General features: G+C 32.6%; 1 protein-coding gene across 1 annotated transcript in view; it reads right to left on the bottom strand.

The window, feature by feature from the left end:
- Positions 1-13,061, bottom strand: part of LOC106457555 — a 44,599-nt gene extending 31,538 nt beyond the window's left edge. The window contains exons 1-3 of the mRNA XM_022383550.1: positions 12,795-13,061; positions 9,377-9,627; positions 7,069-7,282 (exon numbers count right to left, since the gene is read on the bottom strand). Coding sequence (XP_022239258.1) covers positions 7,069-7,282; positions 9,377-9,627; positions 12,795-12,837 — 508 coding nt within the window. The 5' untranslated portion in view covers positions 12,838-13,061. The remainder of the gene's footprint in view (positions 1-7,068; positions 7,283-9,376; positions 9,628-12,794) is intronic.
- Between the last annotated feature and the right edge of the window lie 965 nt (positions 13,062-14,026).

Genomic DNA, 14,026 nt, shown 5'->3' with positions numbered 1-14,026 from the left:
AACGAACAACGACGAACAATAACTACAACTACTATATATATATATATATATATATATATATATATATATATACACATTCACAATCACATACAGCAGTAGCTAGTCAAAGACTTGAATTCACATCCAGCAAATGTCACTACTTAACTTACTAGTATCTCAGAAATAGTTAGTCATAAACTTATAACCACTTTAAACAAAAACTGGAGTATTAAATATTTTTATGCAGAAACTTTTTCTTGAGACACTGAACGAGTAAATTTATCCAATCAGAGATAGCCCTACTTAGGTCAAATACAAGTTCTGTAAAGATAGCACCCAGGCTCCAAGAAAACGAAAGTCAAAAGAAATCAAACCAATATGTTTTTTTTTTCCTGACAGTCCCAGAAAAGAACAATAGTGATAATGATCCAGGCACAAAGAAAAAGAAGTTTGATCATGATCACTCGAGAACTGTTAAGGCTCAATGGTTCAAGGACTTTAAATGGTTAGTAATGAGGGACAATCTGCTGAAATGCTCTGTGTGCATTGAAGCAAAAAAAAAGACATCTTTACAAAGTCAGATACTTAATCTCACCTACAAAAAACACTAGGAACAGACTTGCAATCACCTGTATTAGATCTGCCAGAAATAAGTTTGCAATAATCAGAGACAACGTTTATTAATACTACATTTACAAACACCCGAAACAGCAGCCATTACTGGCTCTACAACAACCTGCAGGAACAATCAGGCATAGACTTATTACTAGCTGCAGCAAAAAGCAGTCAAGCCCCATCAAATTTAACAAGAAACAAAAACTTTCCACCATTAGTAGTAACAGTCAATGACATCAAAACACACCATGAGCATAATATTTAGCTAATTTATTTAATAAAAAAAAGGAAGAACTAGTATCAAACATACCGAGTATACAGATTTATTTAATAAGTTCAACTTGTCTCATTTTGTATAATGATTAAGAACACATTTCATACAGTTAGGTGTAGCATCTATATCCATTTCTAATATACTTTATCCAAAAAATATGTCATCTTGAAAAGCAATAGTCAAACTCTACAGATCACTGTAGAGTCTATAATTAATACTGAATAATCCCACATTAACTATCCATTACTGTACATTTAGATAATGAATATTTCAAATAGAAATATGCATATAATGTAAAATCTGTCTGAAAATACTTTTACTTCATTTCTTTCTATATTTTAAAATCATCTTCAATAAAAATCTTTCATAGAGTAAAATAAATGCATAACAAATACTCATATACAATTCAGGCTTTCCACTATGTTTTTTTATGATGTGCTATTGTGGTCTGCTTGTGATTGCTGTCTAACATCATGGAAAACCTTAAGTAAAATTACCAATGAACCATCAGTTTTAATTTGTAAGGTTAATAATAATTTCATCATCTTCAAATTCATTATACAAAGCCAGCAGTGTACAATAACAAAGAATTTTTCTGAGACTTCTATGAAAGCAGTTGTAATTGTTTGAATTTACTGCCAAAGCAAACCATTGTTAGTGGTTACTAAATTGGGCCACAAACAATTATGTACAACTTCCTTGTAAACAAATTAATTTTAAGAAAAGGGGTTTCTAATGCATACTTTTTAGAACAGTAATCAAGATGCATGTTAGCATAAGTTCTAATTATCTTTATTTTAGTACATTCTTAAAATAAAGCAAAGTTTTATTAAACTACAGTTAATATTACTAGCATAACATAACACTATAAACATTCTCTTTCTTAGATGAAGATATTAGAAAGATATCAACACTGACTCTTGGATTAGGTAATTATGTACACATAAAACTTGTGTATTCTACATTGTAATATAACAGTTCCCTGAAAGTTAAACTTTATTTCCTTTTGGACATACAAATGAAAACATTGTTATTTACAATGAATTTAAAATTATGTCCGGACCTCAAATACACAAACTTACCTCTATATGTCTCAAAGTCATTTTCAACTTAAGTTGTCACAGGAAGGTTAGTTCTTGCCACTTCCTGTACGTTATCTTGTGACATCAATACAAATTTCATTTCCAGTATTAACTTTGGTCAAAATATTTATCTCTTTATCAAACTGTCCTCCAGTAATTTTGTGCAATCTGTTCAGAAACGTAACTACCTGAACATCTTTAAATGTCATACTTTGTTTTTGTCATTGTTCAGTACACACGATTGTCAATATTCTTTCCTTTTGTTCTGTTATGCTGCTTTCAGCAGTCTTGCCCTTGATTTTTTATTCATTTGTTTAAACTATAGTTAAACATTTTTAGCTTATTCTTGATTTTAAGACAGCTACTTCTTAATGGTGTCTGTGCTTAGTTTTGTTTGCCTGTAAACTCTTCTCTTTGTTCTATTAATTTTGTTCCCCATTTCTGCTAGTACAATAACTTTAACTAAAAATGTTGATTATTATCGAACATCTTTGGCATTTTTATAATTCTAGTTAACAGTTGTTAAGACTGTTCTTACATGTTTGTCATATTTTTCCATGGATTTTTCTTCCTCTTTCTTTTTTCAGCTAATCCCTTAGCACTCATTTTTTTAACATGTAGTTTTATTTCATTTAAGTTCTTTTGATCTAACAGGTTTAATCCCTATCACATGTTCTTTTCCTTGAAAAAGAAATATTGTACTTTTCTCTTCATTTCCTTTACATTTTTTATTGGCTTGTGAGGAGTATATTTGTGCATACTTCTCAATCCCATAAAGTCTTTTTTATGGCTAATGTTTTAGGTACCTTCGTCTTCTAGCATTTCACTCTGTTAAGGGTTAACCACACTTTTATAAAAATGGTATTTTAGAATCTGTACAGCCCTTGGAACTACTTCCTTCCCTGTAGATAATGCTCAATCAGATGACAATGATTATGCATTATTGTCAAAAATTACAATTACATTGTAAAAACTTCTGTAACGAATGGCAAGGTTGATTTTAAATAACAAACTTTCTACACACACTCTACTGTAACATGTAAGTGGTTGAATTGATCTGCTGTGACTACAGCTACTTCAGCCATCTTTTTTCATGACAATGGCCATTGATTTCAAGTTGTGGCTGAAAGGTTGTACATTTTGAGCTTGTGAGCCTTCATCGACTCTAACCCTTATAATCTTGTTAACCATCTATACACAGGTTCAGTGTATTCAACCAGCCTTGTAACCACCATATAACCATGAAACTATACATACTATAACTCTAACTTTACTAAGTGCATCTTTCCAAAACTTTGCAAGCTTTTATTAAACACTATAAGTCTGTTGTACACAAAAATCAAATTTTTTAATAAAAGTATTTTCACTAAAGATTTGTCAGTGAACTTACACACTTCATACTAAGAATAATTCATCTTGCAATTTTCATATTTTATTGCTAGACTTTCTACTGGGGAAGCAATAAATCACAGCGGAAGCCCATTAGCTTTTTCTTACAAACACCAAAAGCAGAATGCATGATCTCTGCACTCCCATGCAGAACTTTGCTAAGCCTCAATTTTTTTCATGAAGTTGGTTGTTCAAATAATAATCTAAATGGCTTTTAAACATGGATTTTAGAGCACAAAAAAATATATGAGTCATTAGAACAGAATGTCTCCAACTATTGTACTATAATTTATCTTGCTTTCTAACTAAGCTATAAGTACATTAACAAAATTCTGTTAACTGTTCAACCCTTCCCTGACAACATTAAACTGAATAGATTATACTTAAACTGAACACATTCATTTAATCCACATTGCATTACTGAATTCCATGTCTATGAGCTCAGACTGCCCATATTGTAAGTATCCCAAGTTCCTTTTTCAGGCTCACTTTTTTTGTTTCTCTTGGGTTACATTTTTATATCCTTTAGATCCTACTATGTGGTTGGGTATTGTTTCCTCAGGGAATTGTCAACCCTTATTACAACACAATATCTCAGGGTTTACTTGGTGCCATGGGAATATCAACAATCACTGAATCCTTTTTTATATGCATATAACTGTGAATATGGCTTATGTTCTAGCTCTGTGTTTCTGAAGTACAACTTTTCTATTCCTTTGGTTGACATGCCCTTGTACTGCAGTGAAAGGTTCAGGCCTTGCATAAACCTTGGGCTCTTTCATACTTCTTACTTTCTTCCCATATGTTTTTCTTTACATAAGGATTCTTCTAGAGCAGTGATTCCCAAATGGCATGTGGCAAATACGCTTGTGGTGTGCTGTAAAAGGTAACATTTTCCTTACCTAAACATTGATACATGATTCCCTGCACTTCTTCACATGTTTACATGTACAATGCCAGCCTACGACATAATCGTCATAATACTGTAGTCCTTGCCCAACAGGAGGGTGACAGAACCTCCATGTGCACTAATCCCTATGAACACTAGCCACATGGTCATAGGCTCATTCTTGACGAGGCAAACAAAATGCACCAGAAGTGGATAGCAAGTGGTGCAGAGAGTTAAATAACTATCTGAAAGACACTTTCAGGTAAGGAAAATGTTAACTTTAGAAACACTACTTACCTCCCTCTCCACCACTAAAATCTAGAGCCCCACACTGAATATAGTGAACGGGGTCAGTGTTGATCAGTTACAAAGATGAGCACCTTTCTGAAATAGTGACAGAAAGGGAAACTCCATGGGGTGTGACTTTCCCAACACCGGGAGTTGCCTAGTGAAGTATCATCCAGTACAATACCACATCCTTCTCAAACAAGGAATACTCTATGTCGAAGAGTTTCTTTCATGTCACATTTGTTTGCCACTGATAGGTGAGTCAAAGATGGCAAAAAAAACAACAAAAAAACAAGGTTTGATATGTGCATGTTGCCAAGGCAGGCTAAACATCTGAATGTGTAGTGTGGTTATAGCTTTAGGCCGTATCATTTTGGTAAAATCCAGCTGACATATCTGCTAGGAATTGCTCAGTTGTTTTTTTATAGTTAATACAACAACAGGTAAAGGAAGAGTAATTACTGCATCACAAGCCAATGCCTAATTCCATCCAGCTAGATATATTCACCAGGAATAGCTAGGTATATTCTACAGCATGGTGTTATGGACTATACAGCCAGGTTACACCCCAACTATATGTCTCATACGAGATTTGGATCCACTCAGTCCCTTACTAGATGGAAGGCACTGCTCATAGTACCCCAAGATACTAAATGGCTTTGTTAGATGATAGAATGGCTTATTCACTACTGATATTTTTGCATCCTCACCCCCCCCCCCCAAAAAAAAACCTAGATTTTTTAAACTGCACATACTCAGTCACATGTTCTTTGGATCTTCTGGATATATTTCATACAATTTTGTTCAAAAGTAGGACATTATTTCCTCTTTGAAAAGGATGGTGTCACCTGCATACTTTCAAAGTCCTTTATCCTTTAATAACACTGAGATTTTTAACTTAGAGACATATACAGGCAAGTCAATATATTTAAGCTTGATTTTTTTTGCATTAAAATAAATTTAGATTAGGTACTCACCTCTTTATGTCCATACCCTCCCTTTCTCCCCATGTCTGTTTTGAGTCTCAGATGGAATGAGTTTTTAGATTGTTGGTATCAGGTAGGTGTTACTCTAAGCATATGCAGACACATGAATGAAGCCAATTGGTTGAAGAAGTAAACTCTTTCATGGAAGTTAATCCTGTAAATGAGAGTTGAAGTGACGTCACAAAATGACGTCATGGAAGTGGCAGGAGATAGAGGCAAGTACCTATTTGAAACTCACTTTCAACAACAACAAAAAACTTTGCTTAAAATATAAAATTTCTGTATTATAATGTATTTTCACATTTAAAAATATTGAAATAGTTGTTATGATATCTGCTTTTATGAGTAGGCTCACATGCAGCTAAACACCATTTTAGAGTGTCAAAAGTTAGCAATACTCATGGTGCAACACATTATCAACAACATTTACACAAAATATTTCAAACATTATATATCTACAAACAAGTATAATTAAAAAAAAACTTTTTTTTTTTTCCCGATATGCAATTTCTTGTTATTGCAATTAACCTAAGGATCATTCTTGGCAAATTTCATCAATCTCTACATTCCTTAATAATCCAACATCTTCTAAAGGATTGAACCTATATTCAAGTCTCTTTATTCATACAGGTGTCTGTTTATCAATCCACCTACTTAGTTATACACAAACATCTTACTTATCTATCTACATACACACACACACACACACACATACCAAATTAAAAACCACTCGATGCATTTAAATCACATTTAAAACTATCAACCTAAACTTAAGTGATGATTCAGAAATTTGTACCAGTTTCCAGTAAAGTAAAAAAAAGAAAGAAGCACTTTTGGTTTTTATCTAATGAATAACGTAAATTACGTTGGTGTATTTAAGACTTTTTTTTTTATGCATGCACAAACTTATTCTATCTTTAACCTGTAAGGCAGTCTTTAATGCAATATTTTATACTCAAAAAAGTCCTGTCCTCAATTCTTCTCAGGCAACAATATCAAGCATAGATGACAGCAAATGACAACTGAAATATACATATAATAGTGAAAGTTATATAAAAACAGTATAATTTTGAATCACTACCATAAATACACTTGAATATTTCTAATCACATATATATAAAAAATAAACCTAACATGGCTAAGTGAGCATTCAACAACTGATAAAGATAAGACTTCACCTTACCTTAAATTGGGTGGTAGAATATTAAAGACAGTTGCATTAATCAGTAATAAAAAAATTACTTATATGTGGGATAAAATATTGAATTATTTTAAAACATTAATTTTTCTCTAAAATGAAGAGCCCATATTTGTTCAAGTATAAAAAAAAAAATTTTGCCCACATCATAATGCATTTCTTAAAGAAAAGATACTACTGAAAAAATTAACATTCAGTAATACCTAACCATCCCAATTTCTGTACATGAACAGTGCAATACTGAAAATGTTTAAAACATTGCTGTAATTATTTAATGTTTCTACCGTTTGTAAGTTACCTTACTCAGTTAATTGAAATACACAATTTCCTCAGCACAAGAAACTGGCAGTTCAACCATAAATTCTTACCTATCTTTTTACTATAGGCAGGAGCATAACTAACTTGCAACTCTTCCTGTGCTTTAATGTCTCTTTGAGCACTGAAATAAATACTCTCCTCAAACTGGTAAGCAATCAGATTCTGATGAGCAGCATCCTTTGCTGGAGCAACTAAACACATCCAGTTGCAACAGTTCTCATCTGAGTTGTCCAAAAAATCCGATGTTCCGTCTTTGTAAAAAACCTATAAACAAAGTTTAAGTTTGTTTGTTTTTTTTGCTTTCTGTAAGTCACAGTAAGCAAATCAACAATAATATGGAAGAGGTTCTGTTCTCTTAAGACAGTTGGGGGTGTGTGTGGAAAGGTACTCTAAAACCCATAATGGATTTGTGAGTCCAGGGTGTATAAAAAAAATGATTATTTCCTCTGATCTTTTTTCCAACTCTATTACTAATATAATATTAACTTGTCTTTGCAACCTTGTATCAGAACAATTACAATAATTTTACAAAATATAAGATTAAATATTTGCACTTAATGCCACAGCACTCGGAATAATCTTAAAATATGATACAAGATAAATTTTATACAAGCTATTTTGGACTTGACCAGAAAAAATTAGAGTAGTTTACTAAGCAGGTAGGGTCTCTGTCAAATCCATAAAAGCATAAGTAAATTATAGGGATGATTACGGTGTAATCTGCCAAGCATTTTACTGCAATTGGAAAGATTAAAGGCTGTACAGGTGAACAGTTAAACAGTGCTCATTACAGCAGCTTTGGGTGATGATAGTCAGTGATATGACCAGCAATGGTCAACTTAGTAATCCCCATCAGATTTTATTTTGTTTTTTTCTTCTAGTTAGCTAACTCTATCTCTTTTCCTTCTAACTTTTGGCCATTGCTTTGATCTTTCATGCCAATCATTTCTTCTTCTCCATCATGTTTACTGACTATTTTCCTTTTTATTATACTGTTTATCTTTTGCTGATGACTATCATCACATCATCATTTATTCCATCTTTTTTTAGCACATCCTAATAAGTAATAATCAACAGTCACATTCCTCAACCATACTTTTTTCTCAAGCAAGCTGCTGTTTGTTGGTGTTTTGCCATCCTTAAAAACTTTGGAATATGCACAGAAAATTTATCATTAAACTATTTTGCTTTGTACATGTTAGCAGGTAGTCCTGCTGTTGGTACCACAAGTTTCCTATTACTTTGACCCTTCTGCAAACCTAGAGGAAGTGTTTTACTTTGCTTGTTTTTTCCTCACTTGTTTAAAGTTGTTTACCATATTCTTCTTTTGTCTATTGGAAGGAAATCCATTCTTACTGTCTTTTACAAAAGCTGCTTTAAATGCATTGAGACTATTGTGACCTTATTTGGGCTTGATATGCAACTTTTGGGCAACAAGCTCTGCTAAAAAATGAGCACAACTTGCCTACATCATCATCATTGTCATGGGCATGCCATCATGATCACATCCGCACTTTTTAACTTGTAACATCCTCACAAATCAACTTCAAAACTGCTACTTCTGACATTTGTATGGAGTTTTAAACAGCTCACAAAATAGTTTTTGAAGAAAAGCAGTGCATTCTTAGTGAAACCACATTAAAACAACTGATGGCCAGAAGCCAATTTTTAGCAAAAAATTGCTCTTACTAAATCTACAAAAGTCAACTTATCTTCAAAAGTACTTATCTCTTTTGGGATTTCCCTGTATTATTCAATTTATCATAAAAATAAGTTGTATTCTGACAAATTTGCAGGAAATACAGCAAAATCTTAGCCTCAACTAGCTGAGAGTGGTTTAGCAAATACACTTTAATTAAGTCAGAGAATGCTTTATTAAAGTCACAATATTACAACCCCATTTTAAATTACTGAACCAGGTTTTCAGAGTAATTAAAGTATGTAAGATAAATTTATAATTTTCAGAACTAAAACTACTTCCTATGTCTTTACTAAATACAAGCTCATCTTCAGTAATAAAATCAAAACACATTTTCTTGTTTCCAATTTTCTTTTTTCATTAGATTTATATACAATTTGTTTTTTTTTGTATTACACCAAAGCCACATAGGCTCTCTGCTATGTCCACCTCAGGAAATCAAACCCCAGATTTGAGCATCGTAAGTCTGCAGACTTACAGCTGTCCCACCAGGGAGACAATTTATATACAAAACAAGGATAACATAAATGATTTCCACCTTTTAAATACAGAGTAAAAATATTTCTGACTTCCCCATTAGACTACAATTAGTACTGATATCATCTTGAAGGAAAAGAAAACACTCAAAGTTGGCCTAACTAAATACATGAGAAACTAACTTTAAAAAAAAAGTTTGGTATTTTCTCTAGAAGTGGAGTTCTTGGAGCTTCCATTGGTCCAAACTGAGATTTAAATGAAATGAGTGTTTTTGCAAATATTCTTGGAATACCATCATCCAAGTCAATCACCTCTAGGTTGTAAGGAATTGTAAGTCTTGCTCGTGATGGAACACATTTGTCCTTTACTTTGGCACAAGCATCCAAAAGAGGACATTCTGATGTATAGTGATGTCTTCCACAGACATCACAATCTGAAAAAAAAATTGATATATATATATATAAATCCACACCAAATATACAACTAAAGTTTTCATTCATGAAAAATTCAGTTTTTATAATAATCACACTCCCTAAAATTGTAAATGAACAATTTTGATATTCATGTTTACAAACAATATACAAATATTACATTGTTGATACCACTGTCCTAACTATTACCATTCATTACTGTTCCTGGTAAGTTTCAAAAACTCTGTTTAATTATTGTTCTATAAAAGTTATGAAAGCATATTCATCAACAACCATACTTCACATCAATTTGATACAGTTTCAGTATATATACACATACATCTGTAGCCCTAAACCACCATTTACCACTCAACATGGTACATCCTGTACCAAGGATGTGAAATAGTTATGCACATGCAGACAGTGTGCCCCAAAGGATTTGGTCAGAACCTAAAGATTTTACTGTAGATTTGACAGTAAAATATTCCCATGTCAGTTATCTCCCACCATACATTTCAGTAAATTGCGAAGTATTATTACCAACAAAATGTCTTCTTCGAGTTTAAAGCCAGTTCTGTCTGAATACTGCACCAATGTATGTGAACAAAAAAAAAGTATCTTAAGCATGCTATTTCTGATTCCAGCATTAGAGTCACTGAGATGTGTGTTGTAGTGAAACTATGAGATAGAAGTACATAACTGTACATCCACTGGAGACTAATTTAGAACACACTTTGGTCAATTACACCCTGTCTACCCTTAGTACAAGAGGATTTCCAGAAGATCTGGAACCCGTGTTACCCAATTTGTAAAGCAAACAACAAGTACTTCTTTCTACTGCAATATCAGGAAAATCTAATTTTTGGTCAATTTTGGAAAATTTCAAAAGCCTTGGTAGTTTCGACGAAAAAATAATTTTTTTGAAATATAAAAAAATGTGCATATTTTAAATCAACATTGACCGTACAATACCGGTCAGGGTTTATTTCGTAGAAAAACTCTAAATTCAAACACTGTCTACCCTTAGTACAAGAGGATTTCCAGAAGATCTGGAACCCGTGTTACCCTGTCCTTTAAAATATTCCTCTTTCTTTCTTCTGTGTAATTCTAATTGTTCAACCTAGGTACAAGAAATATGTCTACGATCGTGTTAAGTAATTTCAGCCACTCTGACAGAGAAACTGACAATTTTTACAAGTAACAAATTATTACTGTTTTTAAGAGTACACATACATGTGCCAATTTCTAGTTTAGATATATCACAGGCTTTACATATACCTCTATAAAGTAATTAGTTAATTTTTTTTCTAACTTCAATTACTGTCAAAAGAGTAAAGTGAACAGATGGTATATATAACCATATTAGTGGCTCTCAGGGTATTACTGTCACAATAATTACAGTTTTGTTAATCCAGCAGTTCTGAATGATTTCTTTCTGGGTAGTTAATGTGGTCTTTCCACATGATACAACTGTCAAGAGCAAACTATACATCTCTAATGTAACTGGCATCACTCCATTGAACATTTTATGGAATGTTGAAATTTGAAATCAACTTAATATTTTTTTGTTATTGATTGTGCTGTTAAATACAATTTAATGACATGTATTTAACTTTTATGTAATATTTATCATCAATAATAATAAATTGTCTCCATTGATAAACACTCCCAACTTTTCAAAAATGTAACAATTTGGTAAGTTAATAGTGGTTCAAGTGTTAAATCCTGAAATATGCCAAAATTTATTATAAAAGTTGTGTTATAGTGATGTTAATATGGTATAATGATGTCTTTTCAAATAATTCTTTAAACAAATTTTACAGTTCACCCTGACAACATAATGCACATTGAATCAAATTAATGGTTCTGGTTAGGTCAATAAGACAAATGGCACATTTAGATTGTTGTCAAGCCCTTCAACTGTTAATTTCTGGAGGTGAGAGACATACACCTTGCTTCATGTGAAATAAAACAAGCTTTATTTTAACTGTCTGAAAATACGTATTATAAAATCTACAAACATATATTAACCCTCCATACGTCAGCTTCCATCTTATTTATACTACTTTAGATGAATCTGCCAAAAAACAAAAGCATTGTGTTTAACTGATTATATATGTAGGTAACTGAAAACAAAAAGCCACTCAACAACTGAAAGACAAGATTTTCCCTACCTGAAAGAACTGCACATAGTAACACGTACTGTACATCTACGTTACAACATCAGACTAACCCCCTTCACCAAAAAGAGAGTGATACAACATCATTGTGCAGTACTCCCCTTGAGCACTCTGTGTAAACCAGTAAACCAAAAACTCACTCCTGATGAGACAAATACGTTAAATAAAGACTTGAAAATATTTGAATGATAAGGGCTGGCTTTGAGGGTTTTTCTTTTCTAATAGTTTAATTAGTGGATGGGAAAGCCTAGATGAACCAACAGATACCTTGGTGTACTTAAATGTTAAATTAATTGATGACAACTAAGGTTGCTCATTGACTCTTTATATAATTTTTCAAACTGCTTGTAGAACATTTTAAACATTTCCAGAACATTCTGGAAATAGAGCTCCATAACTTTCCTGCACAGTTCATGCAAAAGATTACATCACAGATATAGAACACGATCGGAAGCAAATGCACCACAGGTGATATAAGGAATTACAAACAGAAATTCAAACACTTGTAATGCACAACACGAGACTGGAACAATGACGACTTTCAGTTAAAAAGGGTTATAATAATGAGGAAGGAAGAAACATTTAATGTGTAGCAGGGTGTAAATGCACCCCAGAGTACACAGAGAGGTAATAATTATAACTAACTTTTATAGATATTTCGTTCACCACACTGTGTACAAGTGCTCAAACCTAAAAACGAAAAATTCCATTCATACATTCTTATGTACAAGTATTGTACGAATAAAAAGAAGCTGTAATTTCCATGCACTTGCCTTATAATTGAAGTAAGTATGTGAACGTCAAAAACGATATTTATAACAAACAACATTACAAATGCCATGGTACTATGTCCTACATCATGTTCGACTCAAGTTTAAACTATTTTAATTTTATGTAAATATTTCAGTTCTGAAAAGCATGTATTTATGCTTACAATACTGCAGCACTTGATAACCAAAGCTTAACCTTAAGTTGAACAAACATGATTTATGATAAACGGTTCGGCATACCTTCGGATACTGTGTTGTCACTATCAGACTTCGTCTTAAACATTTTTCTTAATCAGTACATGTTACTAGCAACGGCCCAGGATATTCTTTCGTTTAGGAAATTAGACATAAGTTAATTTCCTGTGTCGAGTCTGCCTGTAAATAATAGATTTGACTAATCATCGTTATTGAAGACGCAATTTTTACAATGAAAATTTTATTAGAACTAATAAAAGTTACCAGTACTTCTAATGTTAGTGCGGTAGTAGTACTAGTACCATAAAGTGATAAACACTAGTAATACTAATAGTATACCATACCCTACAGGAACTACGAGTTAGTTACAAGAATACCCTACATTAATATTACGATACTTAATGTTGATATTTTACAAATATTATTAGCATTACCTAGTATAAACTACACTAGTTGCCAATAAATTTTTCTATATCAATATTAACATGTTAATATATAAAATAATCTACTTTATGTAATGTAATCAACAACCAGAGTTGCCATCATACATTTTAACTGTAACTTTAACGCCTTGCCTAAAACCTCTGGAAAATCAACTAGTAATCCTAAACTAATTCCTGAAGCTACTATAATATATTCAAAACACCTTTAACAAAATAGTGCATTTTCTTTGTTTTACCAATGTGGTTAATTATCATGATCAAATATTTTAAAAGTGAATTGGTTTATTCTTGAATTTCGTACAAAGCTACTCGACGGCTACCTGAGATAGCCGTCCCTAATCTCTAGTAATTTAAAAGCGATTGACGATAGAAAAAGGGGCTTGTCAGTGCCACCCATTGTCAACTCTTGTGTTATTATTTACGAACAACTAGTGGGATTGACCATCACATATAACCTTCCCACGGCTGAAAGGACGAGCATGTTCGGTGGTGGGATTCGAACCGGTGATCTACAGATTGCGAGTCGAATGCCCTAACCACCAAGCCATGCCAAATTGAATAGATCAATTTAAGAAATGACGCGAATTACTCAAAATATTCAGTTAACTGTAAATACTTCAGTAGGCTATTTTGAACCCTATTTGCAAGTGTGATCATATATGCAGAAAACCTAGTTTGCTGTGGATTAAAAGTTTGTTTGCTACTAAACGCAAAGCTACACATTGTGCTGCCTGTGCTGTGCCCATCACAAGTATCGAAACGTAGTTTTTAGCTTTATAAGACTTGGAGATTTACCGCTGAGCCATTGGAGAACTGAATTATAAGAAGTAAATG

This window comes from Limulus polyphemus, unplaced genomic scaffold (genome assembly GCF_000517525.1).
Source record: "Limulus polyphemus unplaced genomic scaffold, Limulus_polyphemus-2.1.2 Scaffold345, whole genome shotgun sequence".
NCBI classification, from domain to species: domain Eukaryota; kingdom Metazoa; phylum Arthropoda; class Merostomata; order Xiphosura; family Limulidae; genus Limulus; species Limulus polyphemus.
This window is presented reverse-complemented; position numbering and strand designations above follow the sequence as displayed.